General features: G+C 43.2%; 1 protein-coding gene across 1 annotated transcript in view; it reads right to left on the bottom strand.

The window, feature by feature from the left end:
* Window positions 1-10,282, bottom strand: part of GNL2 (G protein nucleolar 2) — a 35,815-nt gene extending 25,533 nt beyond the window's left edge. The window contains exons 1-5 of the mRNA XM_069971692.1: window positions 10,098-10,282; window positions 7,057-7,141; window positions 6,283-6,377; window positions 6,058-6,197; window positions 1,300-1,484 (exon numbers count right to left, since the gene is read on the bottom strand). Coding sequence (XP_069827793.1) covers window positions 1,300-1,484; window positions 6,058-6,197; window positions 6,283-6,377; window positions 7,057-7,141; window positions 10,098-10,161 — 569 coding nt within the window. The 5' untranslated portion in view covers window positions 10,162-10,282. The remainder of the gene's footprint in view (window positions 1-1,299; window positions 1,485-6,057; window positions 6,198-6,282; window positions 6,378-7,056; window positions 7,142-10,097) is intronic.
* Between the last annotated feature and the right edge of the window lie 8,353 nt (window positions 10,283-18,635).

The raw sequence follows: 18,635 nt of genomic DNA, 5'->3' as shown, positions 1-18,635 counted from the left end.
ACTTCACCACTACTTCCTCCCAGCTTCACTTGAATATTCATTGCGGCCTCCCTCCAGCTTCCTGCCGACGTCATCTGTCGCTGCACATGCGCCGTTGATGGCAATGTCCACGCGCGCCCTTGCTAGTTCGGCTCTGTGCAGAGCGATTTGCGCATGCGCTGTAGTGCGTAGGAGCGGCGCAGGCGCACTGAGGGCCGGGGCCTATGCCCTCAGTTGTTTTGCGCCGCTCCTACGCACTACGGCGCAAGTGCAAATTGTTCCGCAGCGATAGAGGACATCTGCAGGAAGCCAGAGGGAGACCGCAATGAATATTCAAGTGAAGCTGGGAGGAAGAAGTAGTGGTGAGGTGTGCCGAAGTGCGGCACGAACGCGGCACCATTACTCCTCTTTGACACTTTTGCAGAAAGTTACAGACCAGATTGGGGAAAAAGTACAGCAGTGAGCGGAAAAAGGAAGGTAACAGACACACTGACAGACACTCACCTTCCTCACAATGTCAGCACCTCAGAACCAGAAAAAGGGCTGACAGATTCCCTTTAAAGAAAATTTTTAAAAGTCGGCCATGAAAATTATTTTTTTCTAGTAAAGTTCCTTTTGGCTCAAAACATAACTCTCTCCTGAGTACAGCAGTGCCCTGTATGTGGTCACAAGCTGCTGTCAAGCATATGGCAGGAAGAGAAGGAGCTTCCATTTTGGGCAATATGGCACAGATTTATTAAAGGGGTTCAAAATATACCAACCAATTACAGCTCAGTTTTCATGTTAGGCTGGGTTCACACTACGTGTCTGCAATCTGTTTTTTTTTTTTTTCATCCGTTTTTGCAAACATCGGATGCAAAGGCATATGCAAGGAACTCAAGGGCATATGCATAAAAAAAAAAAAAAAAAAAAAAAATCGCTATCCAATTTCTACAGCAGTACCCCATATGTGACACCATAAAATGCTGTTTGGACACAGCAGGGCTTAGAGGAAAAGCACCATTTTAAAAACAGACTTGCTGGAATGGTTTTCAGGGCATACTGCAAACTTTCCAAATGCGCCACTTCAGTGCGTTATATGTTGCCCCTCACTTAAAGAGGTACTCCGCGCTGGGGTTATTTTCAGTGTACGGCCAGGGAGGGGGTGGATATAGAAGCTGCCAGTCAGGTAAGTGACCGGCGGCCTCTAAATTCATCCCCTCCCTGTCTGTACACTGAAAATAACCTCAGCCCGGAGTACCCCTTTAAGTGAAAGGATCCTATATGATACCATCACTGTTATCTGCCTTCAAAACTGTCCCAATAATACGCTGTACATACCTGACTCCGGTATCTTCCGTGACCAGATCCCGATCTTTGTCTTGGTCATAGCTGCCTGCCAGCGCCTCGGCATTCTGAAGCAGTTCATGTACATCGCCAGCAATAAGGTTTGGTCTCTTCCTCTGAGACTTGGGCCCAAAAGTTGTTTCAAATGTTTCGGTGTCCAGAATGTGAACTTTTGCGTTCTGTTGAGAATACATTGTTAGTGTAGGTAAAGGGCTACAACTAGGGAGTACAAACTGAGGACACAAGTAAAGGGGTTATCCAGTGAAATGTTTTTTTTCTTTCTAAACAAATGGTGTCAGGAAATTATATAAATTTGTAATTTACTTTTATTTAAAACCTCTCCAGTCTTCCAGTACTTTTCAGTTGCTGTATGTCCTGCAGCAAGTATTGTATTCTTTCAGTCTGACACAGTGCTCTCTGCTGCCACCTCTGTCCATGTCAGGAACTGTCCAGAGCAGGAGAAGTTTTCTATGGGGATTTGCTGCTGCTCTGGACAGTCCCTGACATGGACAGAGGTGGCAGCAGAGAGCACTGTGTCAGACTGGAAAGAATACACCACTTCCTGCAGGACAAATAGCAGCTGATTGAAAGAGTGGAGATCTTTAAATAGAGAAGAAAAAAAAAACTACAGGTTTGCATAACTTTCTGACTCAAGTTTATTAAAGCCTTTCACGACCTGGGGTCATTGATGAATCAATGCCCAGGTCCTTTTTGGACATCAGCTTATGGGATCATAATGATCCCATAAGCTGATGTCGCTATGTCTGCCCCCTCTCCTCTGTCCCCTGCCGCTGTTACAATCTAGTGACAGCGGCAGGGGAGAGAGGGAAGGGGGCAGAGCGCACGGCCACGCGCGCCCAGCCTTCCCTTGCCGGCCTCTGTAGCCAGAAACCAGAAGCCTGAGGCTTCCGGTTTCCATGGCTACCATTGTGGCTCTGTGATCACTGCGCAGAGCCCCAATGGACAGCGGACAGAGAATTCTCCCTCTGTAGAGGGAGAATTCTCTGCCAGGAGCCCTATAGATGCCGCAGTCCTGCTGACCGCGGTATCTATAGGGTTAACTCTCAGCACCGGAGCACGGATGACACAGGCGCAGCTATTGTACCTGTGTTACCCTGCAGTGTAAATTAACGTTGCTGCAGCATCAGGCATAGGCTGCAGCGACGTTCATTTACTGTGGAGTGGCGGGAGGAGGCGTAAAAAAAAAAATGTATAAAAAAAATAAAATAATAATATATAATAATATATAATAATAATAATAATAATAATAATTAATAATATATAATAATAATAATAATAATATCAGGGTACTCCTTAAAGGTTTTAGCCTCAGAATGTGACCAGATTGGATAGATGCTGTCATCTGCCAGCACATAGTTTGTACCTCTCTATAAGTAGTTACTGCCAAGGGAAGCAGCAAGAAGCCATACATTTTACATGCTGCAGCCGCTGACTGCGAAATGTATTACAGACCAGTCAATCAAATAAATAGTTGTCAGTGTAATACATGGAAGGGTCAGGTATCCGCTTTTAGAGCGGGGTGCGGAGTGTGGTACCCCCATCTATAACACCGACATCCCCTTTAAGGCCAGCTTTAAGGACAGCTGCTTTAACCTAAAAAGTGAAAAGCAGGAAAATAACACTGGGACTATTGGATAATGATGTGAAAAATAGACCCTATTAGAAGCACCACGTCAAGTTTCCTTACGGTCTGTTTGCTGTGTATTTTGGAAGCGGCAGACGTTTGTACTTCAGACCGCTTCAAGGCTTCGTCTTAATTTCTTTGAAGACGTTTTCCAAGGAATACGATGAAACGAAGGCATATGTGGAGAGCGGGGCTGATTTCACACGCTTCCTCTGCCAGCATGGTGAGGCTCATACAGCCAGAGCTTTTCCCATCAAAATAAATATTCGCTTGGAACGGCGTAAACTAATAAAGAACGCTGGTGATTATTCTACTACCATATATATATATATTCCAATAGGCTGTCATCTCGATTAAACCGAGGACGTGTGCGCGTTCGGGAGCAATACCTGCCAGGATTTTTGGACAAGGGTTCAGCGCTTATTATTATTATTTTATTTTTTTTTGCAATTTTGTATTCTGATAACATTCTTCCTTTGTATATAATAAAACACACATGCATGGGGAAAAAAAAAAAAAGTTTGATGGAAAACCTAAAAAGTAGTGCTATCCATGTGCCTGCAGAACGGAACTGTGTGTTCTAAACAGGAGTGATGAATGCTTGAAACACGATGAAAGATCACATGGTTAGGTCATTATTAGACAGTATATTATTCCTACTCTCGTCTAATAAAGCTGGAAGGAACACATGTTGTCTGGCTCCGCGCTACGAGATTCGAGCACATCTAACTCATACGGCGTTGGAGAAGATGTTTCCCATTTGGAAATAGAAAAAAATTTAATTAAAATAAATTGTTCTAAATCCCAGTCTCTAAGACTCCCATTATTATTAGAAATGTTACTTGTCCCTTAGGAGGAAGAAAAAACAAAAAACTTAAAGGTTGAATAGAGATCTGTGAGTGGTAATCCATGTAAGTGCTGCAGAAACATCCCCATTCACTTGAATGGAACGGATATTCACTTACATAAATCTCAGCCGTGTGTCTGGGTCTCTAGGTTTGGAGCTGTAATTACAGTGTTTGTGCGAAAATAAGACAGGGTCTTATATTTTTTCCCTCTGAAAAAGGGGCTAGGGCTTATTTTCGGAGAAAAACAACAGATGCCCCTACACTGTATGGTAGTAAGCGACATGCTCTATGTTCCACTGTTGTTAGGCTTCTATACTATAAGTTACCCTGTAGTTTGGCCTCCATTTTGTATACTTCCCTTCCCTCTCTGTAGTTGTTCCCCCATATTGTACAACCCCCCTCTCTGCAGTTAGTCCCCATACTGTATACCTTCCTCCCTCCCTGCAGGTTTCTCCCATTCTGTATACTGCCCTCCCTCCTATGCAGGTAGTCCATATACTGTAAACCCCCCTCCCCTCACTGTAGTTGTTCCCCCATAATGTATATACCCCCCTCTGCAGGTAGTCCCCATACTGTATACATCCTCGCTCTGCAGTAAGGCCCACATACTGTATACATCCTCGCTCTGCAGTAAGGCCCACATACTGTATACATCCTCGCTCTACAGTAAGGCCCACATACTGTATACCTTCCTCCCCTCTCTGTAGTGGTTCCCCTAAACTGTATATGTCTCCCCTCTGCATGTAGTCCCCATACTGTATATAACCTCCCTCTGTAGTTGGCCCATGTACCCTCCACCCCCCATATACAATGTGCCCTACTGTGCATCTTCTTACCCCTCCTGCCCCCCTGCAGCTTGTATTGACCAGTGGGGGCGGAGCATAACAAATCTGCCCCTGATTGGCTGATGCTCAGCACCCAGTGTCGGGGATCTGGTCGGCTCCCTGACACTTTGGAGTAAGGCTTATATTTTAAGTCTATTAAAAAAAAAAAATGCAAAATGATGCTGGGTCTTATTTGTGGAGAAACTCAATTTTACATAGTTACATAGTAATAGTAATTTTCTGCTGCTTTCCTTAAGCTAGTATATTAGCAAAGCTGCCTTTAGCGGCCCAGTGCATTAGACCAACCACAGTGCAGCACGGTTCTATTGGAGGGAATGTAGCCAAGCGCATCCAGGTGGCAAAGTGTTCAAGCAAAGACACCTGGTTTCCTAGGACCAGAGGAAGTCATGAGGTGAGAATAGCGCTTTAAAGCGACTCTGTACCCACAAACTGACCCCCCAAACCCTTCGGATAGCGGCTTTTAATCCAAGATCTGTCCTGGGGTCCGTTTGGCAGGTGATGCAGATATTGTCCTGAAAAACTACTTTTAAACTGGTGTGGCCTAGAGTGTCTGTGCCCTAACCTTGCACCACCCCTCCGTCCCTCCTCCCCGCCCTGTTCACCATTAGGAACGCCATTGGCAGGATTTGTCCTAATTATCACTTGTCTGAACACTGCACATGTGCCTTATTGATCCTGCACACGTGCAGTGTTCACACAGGTGGTGAATAGGAGAAATCCCGACCAGGGGCGTTCCTAATGGTGAGGAGGGACGGAGAGGCGGTGCAAGACACTCTAGGATACGCCAATTTACACAGGACTGCAAGTTTATCACATGCCGAACAGACCCCAGGACAGATCTTGGATTAAAAGCAGCTATCCAAAGGTACAAGCAGTTGTGGGTTCAGAGTTGCTTTAAAAGAATAGCAGATTTAAAGTGTCACTGTCGTTTTTTTTTTCCTTTTCAGAAATAACTAGTCCAGGCGATTTTAAGAAACTTTGTTATTGGGTTTATTAGACAAATATGCCATTATCTGCATTCAAAAAGACTTTGCCCAGCCCCCCCCCCCCCCCATTCACTGCTCATTATCAGGAAATCTTGAAATTAGTCGCCAGCAGAGAACAAAGGATTACACAGCGGGACCTGTGTGAAAGCCGATATTCAGAGGTCAGAGAGGTCGTCCTGACTTCAGAGGAGATAGCCTGGTGATGTAGCTGTAAATTAACTCTTTGTTGTCCTGTTTTGGTGCCTCATCTGCCTACACCCCTCCCCCCTCCATAGAGAACCATGAAGACGGGGAGAACTTCAAACTGCTTTTTCATGATAAAAATGCATTTTTCAGCTAATAAACCCAATTACAAAGTTTCTTAAAATCAGAAAATATAATGTGTATTGGTGGCTAACCACCAGTATAATGGGCTTGTAGTTACATACGTGAGGTTTTCTCCGATCGTACAGAAGAGACATTGGGAGTTTGCTCTGCTTCATCACCACTTTATACGGGTCTTTCATCACGGCGTCCATTTCATCTTGGAACTTTTGCAGGGAGGATTGCTTAATGACGCGAGTGTTTCCTGAAAGCGGAGACAACAGCTTCAGCCACAAACTCTTCCCCACGTCTCTTAGCGCCATAGTCAGGGCACAGAGTACAAAACTCACCAAACCACTTGATATTGGGCTCTACCCTGGCCACGGTGCCGGATGGGACGGATGACTGATACTGCAGAGTCTTTATCACTTTCCCACGGTTATTCCTAAAAGAGAAAGAAGGGGAAATCCAGGATTATAAAGATCCACATGAAAGATGCAGACGCTTTCTTTTAAAAAACAGAGCAACACCTGTCCACAAGCTGAAGCCCAACCCTATTCACTTTATTAAAGGGGTAAAAATTTTCTTTCAAATCCACTGGTTTCAGAAAATTATATAGATTTGTAATTTACTTCTCTTAAAAAAATCTTCAGTCTTCCAGTACTTATCAGCTGCTGTATGTCCTGCCGGAAGTGGTGTGTTCTTCCCAGTCTGACACAGTGCTCTCTGCTGCCCCCTCTGTCCATATCAGGAACTGTCCAGAGTAGCAGCAAATCCCCATAGAAAACCTCTCCTGCTCTGGACAGTTCCTGACACATAACAGCATGATCAGATACAGTTATGTGATTTAGTGGGGGAATGCCGCCAGCCTCCCGGTCATAATGACAGTCTATGGGAGGCTCCCGGGCCTCCTCTCTCCGCGATGAAGAATAAACATTCCGCCACTTTTACTCCCTGTGCACGTAGCCTAAGGGTGTATAAGGGACACTGCTCCATACAGCCAGGGGCGCCCCTAATAGCTGGCACTAAGCAGCCGCCCACGTCAGTTATATAACCATTTAGATACAGGCTGAAGCAATAGAGCACCGATATAACGGATGAATGCTGCACATGGGTGCACTTACCGCCGCTCTTTCTGGCGGTACATATTGAGGCGCTTGATGGTTGCCCGGTCCCTCATATTGTGACCTCCTTCACCTTTTATCCGATCTGAAGGAAATAAATGAATGACATTAGGTAGATACATACATATTATATACATCAGCATAACCAACCACCAGCGAGGGCTGGATTACAATATATTCTCCATTATCCGATTATCACAGATTTGTAGATTATTCATCCCGTGTGGTGGCAAAAACATATAGAAATATAGAAGATCCCCTGTCCCATCTAGTCGGCCCGATTAGTATTTCCTTTCTTATCATCTTAGGATAGATATATGTATATACCAGGCAGGTTACATTATGTTATTGTAGGTTTACCAACCACATCCGCTGGAAGTTTGTTCCAAGCATCTACTACTCTTTCAGTAAAGTGATATTTTCTCACGTTGCTTCTGATCTCTCCCCCAGTAAGCTCTCACTGGGTCCTCTTCTTCTTGAGTTAACTTTTTGCAAACAAATCTTCCCTCCTGATCCTTATTTAGTCCTGAAACATACTTAAAGGTTACGATCGTGCCCCCCCCCCCCTTTCCTCCAGACTATACAAATTCAAATCCTCGGTACTTATCAGCTGCTGTATGTCCTGCATGAAGTGGTGTATTCTTTCCAGTCTGACACAGTGCTCTCTGCTGCCACCTCTGTCCATCTCAGGAACTGTCAAGAGCAGGAGAGGTTTTCTATGGGGATTTGCTGCTGCTCTGGACAGTTCCTGACATGGACAGAGGTGGCAGCAGACTGGAAAGAATACACCACTTCCTGCAGGACATACAGCAGCTGAGTACTGGAAGACTGAAGATTTTTTTTAATAGAAGTAAATTACACATCTGTATAACTTTATGACACTAGTTGATTTGAAGAAAAAAAAAAATCACTGAAGTATCCCTTTAACAACCTTATTAGACTCCAGACAATTTGGTTTTGAAAGTGTTGAAAGTGAATGGTTTATATATGTATTGTAGACAATGAGATCTTTAAGATACAATTTTTTTAGTTTTATCACCAAGCAGTAAAACTGACATTCCTCCGCTCAAAAGAGGCCAATGAAATCCAATTTGTATATATTTTGTAATTTTTTTACGGCAAAACAATAAAATTACAAAAAATTGCTTTAAAGGACAACTCCGGTGATTAAAAAAAAAAAAAAAAAAAAACATCTTTTTATTCTTACCATTCATCCTGACACCGTCTCGGTTTCAATTTCCCGCAGTCCCCGAAGCGTCAGATGACTGACATCTTTCTCAGCCAATCAGAGCAGGCTGTGAGTCATCTGATCATGTAGCGTAGGGGTGCTGCCCTACTAAGGGACACCAGTTAGGCCAGTCTTCCCTCTACTAGTGACGTCTTCGCGGAGTCAGGTACGTATGAATTTATGACACTTTCGGGGCGGCCATAACTTGGTAACGTGTTGTAATTACAGCAAAATACATTTGCACCGGAGTTGCGCTTTAAATGGCCTTATTCTGACTCTTATAACTTTTTTATTTTTACATCTACAGAGCTGCTTGGTCTCATCTTGTGCCCCTCTAACGGGCCTCTCTGCCTGTCAATCACCCCCTGCAGAGCGCACTGACATAGAGCTGTGATGAGGACCCCGCCCAGATGACCAGAAGGCGGCAGGGTGGCACTGCAGTCACTGAGCGGGCTTGTCCATCCCCCCCACCACACACGGGTGATGACGTCATCACAACCCAGGGGAAAATGCCTCCCGGCGGCAAGTGTCTCGAGGTTTCTTTCAAATCAACTGGTGTCAGAAAGTTATATAGATTTGTAATTTACTTCTATTAAAAAAATCTCAAGTCTTCCCAAACTTATCAGCTGCTGTATGTCCTGCAGGAAGTGCTGTTTTATTTTCAGTCTGACACAGTGCTCTCTGCTGCCACCTCTGTCCATGTCAGGAACTGTCCAGAGCAGGAGAGGTTTTCTATGGGGATTCATAGAAAACCGAGACAGAGGTGGCAGCAGAGAGCAGTGTGTCAGACAAAAAAAAACAAAAACATTTCCGGCATGACATCCAGCAGCTGATAAGTATGGGAAGACTTAAGACTTGCAGTTAATTACAAATCTATATAACTTAGTGACACTTTAAACAGTGTATTACTGGGGCATAAAGCTCCGGACGTTATAGGAGACGCGTCTACGAGGTCCGTGCAGCGTCCCCGGGAGCCTGAGCAGCACAAATGTGCCGACTGGTTCCCTTTAATAATTCTGGTGATAGCAAAGAGGTTTTCATTTTTTATGTGAAAAAAGGGGGGGGGGGGGGGGATTGGAACTTTTATTATGGGATAGATTTTATTTTTATTTTAATAATAATTTTTAATAATAATTTTTATTTATATAGCGCCAACAGATTCCGCTGCACTTTACAAAGTAACTTAATTGCTCATACAGATCAATGCAGTATACATGTACTGTACTGATCTGTTAGTTTAGGCCATACGTTTCCCTTGGATACCGGTCCTGCACCCTATACAGATAGAGCGCTCCTCGGTCCTCTCTGACCAGTGACCCAATCTGCGTAACTTCCATTGATTTTAATGGGAGACGGAGCTCAACAGGCGCCACTGTTTGCATAACTCCCATTAAAGTCAATGGTACCTGGACCTAGGGTACACTTATGGTATATACCGTGGAGGATGACTACCATTACAGCTATAATAAACTGTCACCCAGCTTTTCCAGACACCTGAAGAGCACATGAGTTCCCCCAGCCATGCATCATTCAGCTAGAGCAGGGGGAGGGAACCTTGGCCCTCCAGCTGTGGAAAAACTACAACTCCCATCATGCCTGGACAGCCAAAGCTTTAGCTTTGGCTGTCCAGGCATGATGGGAGTTGTAGTTTTGCAGCAGCTGGAAAGCAAAGGTTCCCTACCCCTGAGCTAGAGGCCGCCAGGGAGTCATACTGGTTGTCGCCCAGCATCCTGTCAGACACTCTCTCCTCCGCAGTCCTCCACGTGCGCCGTTCTCTCCCCACTTCCGCCCTCTCTCAGTATCACGTACACACCTGGGTTAGAGCTGGAGGTGGACGGGTTAATAGTATTCCGTCCCTTGAACCGTGGCTTCACCATCTTGGCGGCTCGTCTCGGGCTACAAATCCCCCACGTCGGTCGGTACAGGGACGGTAACTGCGGGGAGGCGGCTCAGCTGGAAACAGGCCGCTGTAAAGAGACTGAGAGGCCGCAAAGCACGACGGGTAGAGCCTGCTGCTGACCCACGTGCTTGGTTAGAGCGGCCGGCCGCCATCTTTGATCCGGGCAGTTTTGCCCTTTCATCTAGCATAGCTATGACAGTCACTACCATTACAGCTATCATACTGTCACCCAGCTTTTCCAGACACCTGAATGTATAACTTTGGTGCAATAATAGCAAATTTAATAGAAAACACAATTTTTTTGTCGCTACACTTCAAAAGTCAACTTTTATATTATTATTATTATTATTATTATTATTATTATTAATTATTATTATAATTGTGATGATTCACACACACATATATATATATATATATATATATATATATATATATATATATATATATATACAGTGGTACCTTTACCTTGGTTTAAGAGTAACTTGGTTTAAGAGCGTTTTGGTTTAAGAGCTCACAGATTTTCAAAATTGTGACTTGGTTTAAGAGCATTGCTTTGGTTTAAGAGCTCCATGTTCTGTGTGGGAGGGGGAGTGGGGGAGGGGCATAGTCTTCATAGTGTGGTCTACATCTCTGTACTCTGACCCAGGAAGTCTCCCTCATCTTCCAAATCATAGCAGATCCACTTCAGGCTGGGGCTTACATCAGGGGACAGGACTGTGGAGGTAATCTCTCCATAGCTGTAACCCCTCTCTCCCTGGACAGAGAGCGCTGCATGTATGTGCCCACATCTGTCCTGCTCATTCCTTCATGCTCCCTGCAGTCTCTGTCCGCCCTTGTGTTTCCCATCCTCTCCATTACTGTACAGTAACTTATAATATCACAGATTCTGCTGTTTCTGAATGTTTGTTTCATCTGTTTTACATGTTATTCAGAATAATAAGTCATTATTTTGGGGGCGTGGAACCAATTGTCTGCATTTCTATGATTTCTTATGGGAAAATTTGCTTTGGTTTAAGAGCAGATTTGGATTACAAGCGCGGCCCCGGAACGAATTATGCTCGTAATCCAGGGTACCACTGTATATATATATATATATATATATATATATATATATATATATATATATATATATATATTTTTTTTTTTTTTTTTTTATTAATTAATTTATTTATTTTTATTTATTTATTCATTTATTTTGTGGGTCCACACCATGTTTTTGCAATCCATTTTTTTCCATGCTTTTGTGTGCATCCGTTTTGATCCGTCTTACCATTAACTTAACGGATCCGTTTTTTGTTTTTTTTTAACGAACACAAAAATGAGGTCGACTACGTTGTTGTGTATGTTAAAAAAAAAACGGATAATGGAAGTCAATGGAAAAACGGATCAAAACGGATGCACACTAAGGCATCCATTTTTCTCATCCGTTTTTTGCAAAAAAAAACGGATTGCAAAAACGTAGTGTGAACCCAGCCTTAGGAGTAATGCAGTTCGGATCACAGCGCAATGCTCTGCTGTACAGCATAGAGTACCAGCGATTGTCCCCCATAGTGTCAATATGTTCACATCACATCACAGAAAAAAAATTTGAATAAAAAGGGATTGTGAGGTACTTTTTTTTTTTTTTTTTTAAATCACTTTTTAAAGGGGTAGTGCGGCTGTAAAGAATTATTGACAGAATAACACACATTACAAAGTTATACAACTCTGTAATGTATGTTATGTCTGTGAATGGCCCCCTTCCCCGTGTCCCACCACCCCCGCCCGTGTACCCGGAAGTGTGGTGCGCTATACATACCTGTCACGTGCCGACTCGTCTCCGATCTTCAGTCTGTGATGTCGTCTTCGGACGGCCCGGCCGAATCCCTCCGAGCGTCCTGAGTGCCGGCCGCCCTCTTCAGCGTCATCGGCTGCTCAGCTTTACTGTACAGTCTGTTAATAGTACAAAACACTTTGGCAGCAAATAGATAAATCTTTACACAGACTTTAGTGCTTGAACTCTGAGGAGGTGCTTGAAGGAGTAGAGTACAGTAGAGCTAGTTGTAGCGGTGCTTGAAGAGTTGAATATAGAGTAGAGTAGTGGAGAAGAGTTTGTTGAGGGAGTGCTAGCCCAGTGTAGCAATGTACTCGAGTACTTTTGAGTGAGAAGTTTACTTGTACCCTTGTATAGACTTTAGTCTGATCACCTTCTGCCCTTCAGTGACTCGTCCTCCTAGGGTGATACAAGCCCCAGCCTTGGTTACCTGGGTGAAGCTAAGTTTCCGGGTGCGTCCCAGTTACCTGCACTGCGAGATAGGATACATAGACCTTCTGGTAGCTTCGTCCTATCCAGGCTAGTGTCTCAGGGTACTGCCTTGCACTTTGTAGAGTGGTTCTTGGCATGGGCTAGGATATTCCCAGACTCTCCTCTCTTAGTAGTGCCTAGCACTGCATAGTAGATATAGTACGAATACTAAAAGGACTGGTTGTCTCTGGTTGCATCTGACCACACGTGTCTCTGACCAACTCACTAACTAAAACAAAGAAATAGAACAGCGCTCCATAGCACAGATCAGACGGCAAAATAGGTGCGAGCACAATATAGAAGCTCTCACCTGTAGAGATTATGTAAAGGGAGGCACAACACTCAGAATGGATTGTAATAGAACCGCAGCCTCTCCCCCAGTGGATCCACAAACAGGACCATACATATTGCAATAAAACACCTCCTCTCCTGGTAGGGGAGTTGTAGGGCGCAGGTCCAAGGAAGATCAGTGTCAGGAGAAAAAAAATGTTTATTAAAATTCCCAGCTAAAAAGCGACACAACGCGTTTCCAAACCGAACTGGTTTCTTTTTCAAGTGTCGATGCCTCCTCACTGCTAAACGCCAAGGCTTCAACTAGACACTGAACACGCACTCAAGTGACTTGTCCCGGAAGAGGGTCCTGGCAGAGCCAGGCTCTGGCTTGACTACAGCAGGGACGTCTGCTCTGTGTGTCCTTCTCCCACGAGAATCTAGGTCAGAACCGACGCTACACCTCCTTCCAACAAGTAACTTCCTACAGGGGATGTGTTATCCACCCTGTGAGTAGTGGAAAGGAATGTGTGCAAAAAAAAGAAAAAGATAGGCTGAGAGTAGAGAACATCTCCTATAGGTAAGCAAAAGCACATGGTACACATAAAACAGCAACCCATTCCTAACTTCAGCTGTGCAACACATAAAAGCATACATATAGAAAATACTGACATCTAGTGGTGAAACTCTGAAGTGCACTTCATCACCACTTAACCTGGAGTAAAAAACTTTTGCGACAGGTGTACAAGAGAAAAGAACACCCGTGATGGGACACCACAGGGCACCTACCTGCATCGGAGGGCCTAACTACTATATTATGGGATGGCGCAGAAAGCACCTATAATATATGGAGGCACAGACAGGCTTAAAGGGGTTGTCCAGTGAAAGTCTTTTTCTTTCAAATCAACTGGTGTCTATTACGTCTATTAAAAAATCTCCCATACTTATCAGCTGGTATAACTTATATGCCTGGTATAAACATATATCTATTCTAAGGTAATAAGAAGGGAAATACTATAGGGCGACTAGATGGACTCAATGTTTTTTGTTTTCCTGCTGACAACCTACTGTTTTTCTTAAACAGTAGTAGTAGAAAAAATGCAGCAGTGTGCAGTAGGATAATCTGCAGAAGATTCTGTCTGCTGAACACCACTGACAGACTGCATGAATAGTGTGAGAAGCAAAATGACAGTGTATAGAAGATAACTTTTGATATGAATGCACAGAGTTGTATGATGCCAGGGGCTCCGAGCTCGGTTCCGTAGCACATCATCTGTATTTATGGACCGTGCATAGTATGTGTGAACGCTCCCTTGGGATGCAACAGATTTATGTAAGTTGTTTTTGCTTGGTTAGTTGCACTTCCAGCACGTTCCAGCAGATGTCAGTATTGTTACAATTCATTCTCAGCTCACGGCTACTCCTCTCATCTAGAGCAGCTTCTGCCTTCTCATCTTGTGGCTTTAATTTGCAATCTGAATAACAGAACAGGAAGGACGGGATTCTTTTGTCTCCACACAAACATAACTTTATTTCCATCTTAGGACTCCATCTTTTACACCAGGGTCGGAGGGTGGAATCCGGATACGTCACCGGCTTCTCCAACTGCGACGTCATAGCCCACAGCATCATCTAATTGTTATAAAATCAGCCGCCTGTCATTACAAGTGTGATATCATTAAAGGGAATCTGTCAGGTCAGTACCAGGTACAGAGCTGCAGACAGGCAGATAGGGGATAGGGAGAGAAAACCAATGCGGCCTGTGTCTTTGCTGATGGCCATTTGGAGAGTTATAAGATTGCATTTTTCCTTAGAAGCAGAAGGGCCACAGAAGTGATGCTGAGCCGCAGTATGCACGCCTCGTTTCTCCCACATCATGTGTACAGGGCTGGGCCTCCAGTATGTTTATTATAAAAATAATAAACAAAGTAATAACAATATTAAACAAAGTGAATTAACCTGTCTTCATGCCCCATAGTGATGATGTTCTGCAGCTCTTCCAGCTAAAAAAAATAAATCGGCAAATATGGATTTTGCCTTTTTTTTTTGGGGGGCACGCAGATCGGGAATGTGATTGTTTAATAGTTCAGACAATTATGCCTGCAATGATGCCAAACATGTTTTTTTTTTGTTTGTTTGTTTTTTTTACTTTTCTTTTTTTTGAAAGAAGGGAAAAATGAGGATTATTAGAACTTTTATTATGAGTTTAAAAAAATTAAAAAAAAAGATTAAAAACTTAAAAAAAAATTTTTTTTTTTACACTTTTTAATTCTCCTCTAGGGCCTTTTTTTATATCAATTATTAGTCTCATCAATGGATCTATGCAGGGCTACATAGTATTGCTATATCATTGCAAAAATCTGTGAGATCAGTGCTCTCCTAATAGAGTGTGGCTGAGTCAGACTCTATTAGAAGAGAGACACTGTGGATTGTAGACCTCCAGCTGTGATGTGACTTATCTGCCCCCACAGTCACATTGCAAATGGTTAAATGACTGCTGCCAGAGAGATTGCGGCCCAAAGTCAATTGCAGTGTGTGTGTGTGGAGGGGGGGGGGGGCGAGCATGGATCACCAGAGGCAGGCCCTACACCCCCCAGTGTGATGAAACCCCCTGGTGACGCGGCTCCATTACATTCAATCAAACCGCGTCACAGAGGGGAGAGCGTCACATTGGGTACATTAGCACTCCTCGGTGATCCAAGGGATCCACCTTCCGGTTTCTGGCCCATCCGTTACAATGAGTAGGATGCTCTTTATTTAAAGAAGTCCGACAAAAATGTTTTACAAATCACCAATATACACTTATTACAGGAAATGCTTATAACGTGCTTTTTTCCCTGCACTTATTACTACATCAAGGCTTCACTTCCTGGATAACATGGTGATGTCACTTCCAGGATAACATGGTGATGTCACTTCCTGGATAACATGGGGATGTCACTTCCTGGATAACATGGTGATGTCACTTCCAGGATAACATGGTGGTGTCACTTCCTGGATAACATGGTGATGTCACTTCCAGGATAACATGGTGATGTCACTTCCAGGATAACATGGTGATGTCACTTCCAGGATAACATGGTGATGTCACTTCCAGGATAACATGGTGATGTCACTTCCAGGACAACATGGTGATGTCGCTTCCAGGATAACATGGTGATGTTACTTCCTGGATAACATGGTGATGTCACTTCCTGGATAACACGGTGATGTCACTTCCTGGATAACACGGTGATGTCACTTCCTGGATAACATGGTGATGTCATTTCCTGGATAACATGGTGATGTCACTTCCTGGATAACATGGTGATGTCACTTCCTGGATAACATGGTGATGTCACCTCCTGGATAACATGGTGATGTCATGACTCGACTCCCAGAGCTGTGTGGGCTGTGGCTGCTGGAGAGGATGATGGCAGAGGGATTCTCAGTGTCCCTCCAGTGCCCTGTGTCCCTCAGTGTCCCCCTGCCATCATCCTCTCCAGCACGCACAGCCCGCACAGCTCTGAGAGTCGGGTCGTGACATCACCGTGTTATCCAGGAAGTGACATTACCATTTTATCCAGGAAGTGACATCACCATGTTATCCAGGAAGGGACATCACCATGTTATCCAGGAAGTGACATCACCATGTTATCCAGGAAGTGACATCACCATGTTAACCAGGAAGTGACATCACCATGTAATCCAGGAAGTGACATCACCATGTTATCCAGGAAGTGAAGCCTTGATGTAGTAGTAAGTGCAGGGAATAGAGTACTTTATAAGCATTTCCTGTAATAAGTGTATATTGGGGATTTGTATAACTTTTGGGGGGGGAATACAATACTTTAACCACTTAAGGTCAAAGCCAATTTTCGTTTTTGCACTTTTGCTTTTTCCACTTTATGTTTAAAAGGCCATAGCACTTGCATTTTTTCACCTAGAGACCCACATGAGCCCTTATTTTTTGCGACACCAATTGTACTTTGCAATGACAGTCATTATTTTCCCATAAAATATGCTGCGAAACCAGAAAAAAATCATTTGTGCTGTCAAATTGAAAAAAAAAAAGGAATTTGTTTTCATTTCAGAGAGTTTTGTGTTTACGCCATTCACCCTGGGGTAAAAGTGACTTGTTATATATGTTCCTCAAGTTGTTACAAATAAAACGATATGTAACATGTATAATTTTTCTTTTATCTGATGGCTTGTAAAAAATTCAAACCATTGTTAACAAATATACGTTCCTTAAAATCGCTCCATTCCCAGGCTTATAGCGCTTTTATCCTTTGGTCTATGGGGCTGTGTCAGGAGTAATTTTTTGCGCCATGATGTGTTCTTTCTATCGGTACCTTGATTGCACATTTACGACTTTTTGATCGCTTTTTATAAATTTTTTTCTGGGTTTGATGCGACCAAAAATGCGCAATTTAGATTTTTTTGGCGCTGACGCCGTTTACCACGCGAGATCTGGAATGTAATTAATTAACAGTTTGGGTGATTACGCCTGTGGCAATACCAAATATGTGATTTGGACTTTTATTGGCGGATTAATAAACATTTTCGCCGAACTTCTCCTTTAACAGAGAATTCTTCTTTCCCCCCCCCCCAATCTTTCCCTTGTATAATCCATATAGTCCATGAAATATCTCAGCTTTGTGTACATATTTATGTCATCTTGATTGAATAATATTTAGTTTGATGCAGACGTTTCCTGAAGAGGTGGAAATGTTTCCTGCGCTAAATGTGGGAGTGACAAATAGGCCGTATCTATGAAACTATGTCGATGTTTTCTCTGTAAATCATTCTCATTGATTACAAGAGTTGGGATAGCCTGTGAGCTTCAGTCTTCACTACAGCAATTTACTGTAAAATATTAAAGGGGTACTCCGCTCACACATAACTTCTGATATGTTGCTGCCCATGGTGAGACTAACAATTCTTTCTGACTTGGTATTATCTATAGTCTCCTTCCCCCAGTTCTCAGCTGCTGCTTTCTGTTGAAGACACAAAAACTTTGTGTGAGCTTTTCTCTCTGTCTCCCCCTCCTCCCGCCTCCCTTTTGAGACAGCTGATGTAAACAAGTCCCTGGCAGGCTTCATCTGCAACTTTGTAGCTTCTTTGTAATGCTGGGAGGGTTAATGTGAGGTCAAATAGCTGATGAACTCACTGTAATTAACAAATTTGCACATAGGGAGTTGTTTACATCAGCCATCTCAGAAGGGAGGAGGTGGAGGGGGAGACGTAGAGAAAAGCTCACATAAAGTTTTTGTGTCTTTAGCAGAAAACAGCAGCTCAGAACTGGGGGAAGGAGACTGAATAGATAATAGTGAGTATGGAAGGGATTGTTAGTCTCACCATGGGCAGCAACATATCAAAAGTTATGTTTGAGCGTAATCCCCCTTTAACCTTAAGGACCAAGTGAATTTTTATTTTTGCACCTGTTTTTTTACTCCTTGTGTTTAAACCAACTGACCCATATAAACTCTTATTTTTCACACCAACTGTACTTTGCAATGACTTTTTTTTCATAAAATATGCTGCAAAACTGAAAAAAACTACATTATAAAAATGATTTCCGTGGTGAAATTTAAAAAAAATAAAAGCTACTCTGTAATATAACTTAATTAACCCCTTAGGGACCAAGCCTATTTGGGCCTTAATGACCAGGCTCATTTTTCAAAATCTGACCTGTCTCACTTTATGCGCTAATAGCTCAGTGATGCTTTAACGTATGCTAGCGATTCTGAGATTGTTTTTTCGTAACATATGGTACTTTATGTTAGTGGCAAAATTTGGTCACTGTCTTGTGTGTTTTTTGTGAAAAAAACATCAAAATATCATGAAAAATTTGAAAATTTTGCACTTTACGAACTTTGAAATTCTTTGCTTCTAAAAAAAGAAAGTCACATGAC

The sequence above is a fragment of the Dendropsophus ebraccatus genome, chromosome 5 (assembly GCF_027789765.1).
Source record: "Dendropsophus ebraccatus isolate aDenEbr1 chromosome 5, aDenEbr1.pat, whole genome shotgun sequence".
NCBI lineage: Eukaryota > Metazoa > Chordata > Amphibia > Anura > Hylidae > Dendropsophus > Dendropsophus ebraccatus.
The sequence above is the reverse complement of the archived record's forward strand: the minus strand, read 5'-3'. Positions and strand labels throughout refer to the sequence as shown.